Here is a 6570-nt window from a genome sequence, read left to right as displayed (position 1 = left end):
TATGTATGCGCAAAGGATTCCCAAACAAAAAGTTGAATGAATTGTTACAAAATACTTTCTGTAGGAATTTATAATGCTCAAAAACTAAGATCACCCTTCAAATTTATTTTGTAATATTTTAAAAGAAGTTTTGTATTTTGTGTATTTTCTTCATTCTAATGAACCTCGAAAACATTAACTGTGTTTAATATAAATAAAGCTAGATTTAGGTGATGATATATTTCTTTTTTAAAAAAGTAAGATAAGTGCGAAAAGCACACTCTTATTCAATGAACATGCCAAGAAAAATGTTTTTAATTCCATATGATTCAACGAATCCGCAAAAATAAATATATATCCTGCATCTTTACACCATAAAAGATTGCTGGAAAAGTTTGTTTTATTAAAATAGACCATTAAAAAGGATTAGGAACCTTTGCCACATCATCATATACAAGAGCCTGTAACTCATTGTACACTGACTGCACTAATAACATCTTTAATATTATTAAGTGAATATAATCTCACTGAAGAATTACTTAATAATTATTTTATACTCAAACAGCTATTACCTTTCGTTTGCCCAATAGTCAAATTAAAATAGCTATTCCGTCTCTCATATATACAGCTGCTAATGATCATAAATGTTGGATAACAACCGATCTCGATTAACGTTGAAAAAAACAAGTACTAAGGATTAATTTATAAACATAATCTCATAAAAATAATTATTTCAAACTCATTAAAAACCAACTATAAAATAATGTGCAATAAATCTTGTTTTCACTGACAAATGAATGTTTTGTCAACATCCTCCTTTTGCCCAAAAATTTAAAAAAACTTAAATAATGATAAAGTTGTGAGAGGTGATGGATTGTGTTCAAGAATTATATTATCTTGATAACACTAACAACACCTGTTGTTGGAACGATCGACCCTTTTATCGAATGATACTCTATCGGCTGGCTCATAAGGATCGCGTCCACTGTGCTTGTCTAATATAGCTTCAGCCAAATTATAAAATGCTTTCTCTATATTGATATTTGCTTTTGCGGAAGTTTCAAAAAATCTTATTCCATGTTCTCGGGCAATCTAAAAGAAAGAAATACAACAATTTTAGGACTAATTTAAAATGTTTGAAGGGTAAACATAAAAATATCCAATTTTGAATGTGCCTCTGACGGCAACTCAACATTCAAGGTGTACTTTTTAAAAGTACTCTTCGAGTATCAAATCTTAAAGGAACCATCTTAAGGACAACGCACCTAATCTGTGTAGACTACCTAAAACTACGCGTCTAATTCTATTTTAGTTCGTGTAAAGTTTCCGAGATACATTAAAATGGAGTTTGATCTGGATAAGTGAATTGTAGTTCATACATTAAAAGGTTGAAATCAAGCGGAAGGAAATTCAACTTTATAAAGAAACATTGATTCAGCTGTGGAAAAAGGCAGTTATACCTGGGATCCTTTATCTACTAAATGATTTATTAAGCACTGAAGCGAAAGTAGGAAAAGAAGAAAGTGCTGATTGAGTGAACAAGACTCTTAAGATAAAAATAAGCTCTAGAATTAAAATTTCACCTGATCTTGTCTGTTGTAATTTTTGCCTTATTTAAGTGTAGCTTCACAAGCCTGCACTAGAATTATAAAAACGACTCAAATGACCAACATGCGCATTATTCAAAACTTTTATTTAACGGCTCTACCTAAAGTGCTATCTTGGAGAAGATGTCTTTTCAATTTTGAAGCGATTGGCAATCCACAAGAGGAACGGTTTAGAAGTTACATTCTTAGCTTTCTCATTTCATTCCAAAATTACAGTACACTACATCTAAATTAACCAGCCTTTGAAAATTTGTTCATCGCTACCTAAGAACGATCAGCGGCTAAACAAAAACAAAGCAAGCTTCATGAAAGGTTTGATAAGGCACAAGCCTTAATAAGATCTATCGTTCAGAAAAGCTCCACAGAATGGTTTGGCTTCAAATGGCTGTCCTCTACAGAAAACAGAGGATGTCCCGTTATTAAAAAAATGTGTCGCAAATTGTTTTGCCATTTATGTTCTTTCTTTAAAACGCGCGAACAATGAAATGGCACAGTATGATTCACAAATACTCGTCATTACTTATGTAGCCTATGGTTTTCTTTTAAAAAAACATTTTTGCTTTCGAAAATACAGTCGACTCTCGATAATTCGAACTCTACAGCTGCTAACTTCGGTAAATCGAAAAAATGCAGTGTATTTAGATACGCTCGATAACTCGAAATCCTTTTCTTAACAACAGGGGGAGAGAAGGCTCTATAATTCGAACGAGGCCACCTTCCCCTCTTTATAATTCGAATTTTCCCTAGTAATGTTTACTTCTCATTTTCCGCTTATTGTTCATTTCCTGTCTAATGTTTCTCTTCTTTCAGCCCAGTTTAACTTTTCATTTCTCTTTCTTAGTTTATCACGATGGGAAGTACGTCTCCCTTACTGTGTACCACAAAGAAAACAGTATCGCGGCCGTGAAAAGTGGTTCGAAAAAAAGAAGATATCGCCAAAACTTTCAATATTCCACCATCAACGCTTTCCACAATTCTAATTCACTTGACTAAGTCAAGCCACATTGATACAAAAAACTGTTCTTCATTTTCTTAATTAAGTACATATGTATATTATTATTTATTGAAATGTTAATACATATGTAATTTTTTTGTTCCTTTTTGTCGTTTTCATTATTTTTACTTTTTTACTTGGGGCTATATATAACTAAAATTTAGGTAAGCTCATACGTATTTTCAATGTGTGTATGTACATACATATATACATAATAAAAACTCTTAATAATTCGATTTTTTTTTTTCCTCTTGATAATTCGAAGTCTCGATAATTCGAATTTTTCTTGTAGTCCCTTGGTTTTCGATTTATCGAGAGTCGACTGTACCTACTTCCATTTCTAAAAATAACAATTTTTGATTTTTCCAGATTTAAGGAAGAGAATTTCTATTTAAGAAATGGAATGCTTCCAATCTCACAGTCCCAACTCACAATTTTAGACATTAATTTTCTAAGGGAAGGGATTAGCTCAGTGGTTATACTGGCATTCTAAAGCGGAAATCCCGAGTTCGAATCCAGCTGCTGACCCTTAGATTTTCTCTTCCTAGAAGCTTCTTACATCTTATTTTGTTGTGATGGACAATGTGTTTGTAATGAGAGAACACTCTCCGGAGGCCGGTAGGTTGAGCTCTTTACGTGCTACAATGTTTAAACGCAAAACACCACTTTCTAAAACCTTTTTTGGGCTAAGGGACTTCTCAAAAAAAAATCCTATAAAAATTAATTTCGAAAATTTGACCACATTACTTTCCTTATTTAGTGAGAGAAAGCAATGTTTACAAAGAGTTTGCAAGGAAAATAAAGATCAACACCACCATCAAGATAATTATCGATATCCTAGTAGACTAAGCTCTCTTGGTATTAAAAAAAAAAAAATGTACAAAGTGAAACTCATTTGGTGTAGATAGTAAGAGATACAATTTTGAGTGGAACAAACACGGCAAGCAATCAGCCTTTGTTATGTTACGCAGTCATAGAATAATTAAAAAAAGATGTACTACACAATTATAGACCCACCTAGATGAGTGTTACTGATTCTTGGGAGTCCGCAAAAGAAGAATGTTTATTGGAAATAATTTTCGAAAAGATGCATTAGAACGACAAGAATATCAGTACCAAAAAAGTTACGAGGTGGAAAAAAAAATTGCTGTAGAGGAGATGCCAGCGCAAAAATCGAAGAAGAAATTGTTAATGTTGAAGAAATGGACACCGGTGGTGAAAAACAAATGTCCAATGAAGATCAGAAAGGAAGCAAAAATAATCCTACTTTAAACAACAGGCCACGCAAAAGTAATAACAATTTTTGGAATTCAGTATTAGCTGGTCTCGAAAATTCCGAGTTCGAGTCAAGCTGGAGCAGTTAGCATTCGTTCCCTAAGGCCTCTGTTCATTGTCAGATGATGACAAACAAGATAACCAATGAGATATATCAGAAGATTTGGGGCGACAATGACTTCAGATGTTGTTTTATTTCAAAAATTTAAATACATAAACTAGGATCTTTAAATAAGAAAGAAAAATTAATGGGTTGCAATTGAGAATATTATTTGAAAAGTGAGAACATAAAACATTATTATTAATCTTAATGATGCTTTGTAAAGCTACTGTATAAGACTACCATAACCGATATTAAAAGATCTAGAAAGAAAACTAGAAAATATACAAGATGGCGGGAGTGCAGTGCATTATCGAAGATAGGATGCTGGAACTCTAACCGATAAGATAAAACACTGTGACAATAGAAGATTAATAAATAATATAACTTCCTTACGTAAAAAAACTGAAATCTCTCAGGAAAAGTTCTCTATAAATAAATAACTTCCTCATTGTTTATTTTAAAACTTTTTTTACTATCTAACGCGAATAAATTAAATATAGTGATTTCATCTTAAATGAGTTAAATTAAGTTCTTAATGTAATGTTTCAATAGTTTGAATTAATAAAAATAACAAGCACAATTCATCACCAAACCTGAATTGTAAAAAAAATTATTTAATTTTTCCATCGCAATAAAAAAATTACACCTGAAAGTACTGACAAAATTAGCTATTAAGTAAAAAATTAGGAGCAACAATAAAAGTTTTCGAAAATTTTCGTAATAAATTACTACCATGTTTTTCTTTTGTAGCCTGAAATGGGCCACAATAACTGATTGGTTAGTGCACTGAACAACCATGCAGAGATCACAGTTCCAACTGCCAGCCCTTATATTTTTCCATCCTAGGTGCTTTTTACGAGATGTTTGTATCGAGAGAACATTGTCCGGAGGCCTGCAGTGCATTTAAAAAGGCTCCGAGCGCCTCAGGTTTCATAATAATAACTAAGGAATACTTTTAGAAATTTACTAACCGTAATTAAAACTAGTAAATGCAATGAATGAATTTGTTTGAGAATAGATTTGTAAAAGTGAAGGAAAATCACTTACACTAGTAACTAATGCTGCTTGGTCAATCCCAAATGAAATTTGAAAGTCACTAATGTCTCAATCGGCGTTTACAATTATCAGCAATAGAAGGCAATTATAAGAGTTAACAAACTGATTATAGTGAAAAATGCCTAGGTCACCATCATAGAAGTTTGTAAAGTAATTCATGTCTTGTTCTTTCTTACTTATGTTTTATTTTATTTTACTTATGAAGCACCCAAAGTTCTGACTTCCTTTTCAAAGGAGGAGCACTTCAAGTGGAAAAGACAGAGTGTCAAGACACCCTGTCTGTATATGAGATTTTTTTTTTTTTTTTTTTTTTTATAAGCTCCTGTTTTTGGCCCTTTTTACGAAGGCGAATTGACACAAGCCTTCTACTTGCAATCTAAATTAAACCTGTATGTTTTAACTTATCAGAGATGAAATTAAAAAATCAGCTGAAACTTACTGCTTCTCCTCTTTCTTTGCTGACAGCTCGCTTTTCTTCCATATCGCACTTATTTCCCAAAAGCATCTTTTCAACATCTTCGTTCGCGTGCTAACACAAAAAAAAACACAACAATTTTATTTATGTCTTATCCGAACAGAAAAACTTAAAGTAAGTTCACTAACCTCGTCTATATTTCGTAACCATTTAACTATATTTTCAAAACTTTTTTCTGCTGTAATGTCATATACCAACATAATACCCATTGCACCTCTATAGTATGAAGTCGTAATTGTGTGGAATCTCTCTTGACCAGCAGTGTCCCTAAATGATGAAATGAAAAATAACATTATATATTTTAAAAAACCACCAATATAGGGACATCAAACATTAACTTTACCATATCTGCAGCTTTATTTTCTTCCCTCTTAATTCCACAGTTTTTATTTTGAAATCAATTCCTGAAAGTAAAGTCTAATTAAAAATAGTAATTGGTTAATTCTGACATCTTAATTATTAAAAATTACAAGTTCATAGAGGCCAAGGACACTGAATTAAAATGATACTTTTAATCAAAAAATTGTAAGAAATTAATTAATATTTTATAAAAACATTTCTTAACGATTAAAAATTTAACATTCTTCAGAAAGTAATAAATAATACAAAAAATCTACCTATTGTAGAAATAAAAGTGGTTGTAAAGGCGTCGTCTGAAAATCTAAAAAGAACACACGTTTTTCCAACACCGGAGTCCCCAATTAGAAGAAATTTGAAAAGAAGATCGTATGTTTTCTTGGCCATTTTACGAAATAAGCGACTTCCAAAATATAATCGCCGTAACTTCTTACGAAAAATGTTCACTACTGTAGTCCCTTCAGTGTTGTCTGTCCGCTCCCTATTTTAGGATGAACCCTGTCTTTAATTAGAAATGCATGTTTCCCCCAAAAAAAGATTAATTAAAAATTATTCAATATGATTATTACTTTAATTAATAGTAAACTATTGTAGCAAATTAGCAGCCCATTCTAATATTTTTTAAAACTTTACAGAAATCATCTATTTTTTTTTAATGGACATGAAGATATTGCATAGTACCCAGCTTAAAAAGCTAATTTATTATATTAAAAAAAATAAATAG

The 6570-nt window shown here is 31.6% G+C and overlaps 1 protein-coding gene across 1 annotated transcript; it reads right to left on the bottom strand.

The window, feature by feature from the left end:
* Positions 1 to 597: 597 nt before the first annotated feature.
* Positions 598 to 6351, bottom strand: Rab10 (RAS oncogene family member Rab10). Its single transcript, XM_074118943.1, has 5 exons — positions 6107 to 6351; positions 5833 to 5893; positions 5618 to 5756; positions 5454 to 5543; positions 598 to 1071 (listed from the first exon to the last, which is right to left on the bottom strand). The coding sequence occupies exons 1-5, from the start codon at positions 6231 to 6233 to the stop codon at positions 886 to 888; spliced, it is 603 nt and encodes a 200-aa protein (XP_073975044.1). The 5' UTR covers positions 6234 to 6351; the 3' UTR covers positions 598 to 885.
* Positions 6352 to 6570: the final 219 nt, after the last annotated feature.

This window comes from Rhodnius prolixus, unplaced genomic scaffold (genome assembly GCF_049639745.1).
Source record: "Rhodnius prolixus isolate KJV_2025 unplaced genomic scaffold, Rpr scaffold_1, whole genome shotgun sequence".
Taxonomy (NCBI): Eukaryota; Metazoa; Arthropoda; class Insecta; order Hemiptera; family Reduviidae; genus Rhodnius; species Rhodnius prolixus.
This window is presented reverse-complemented; position numbering and strand designations above follow the sequence as displayed.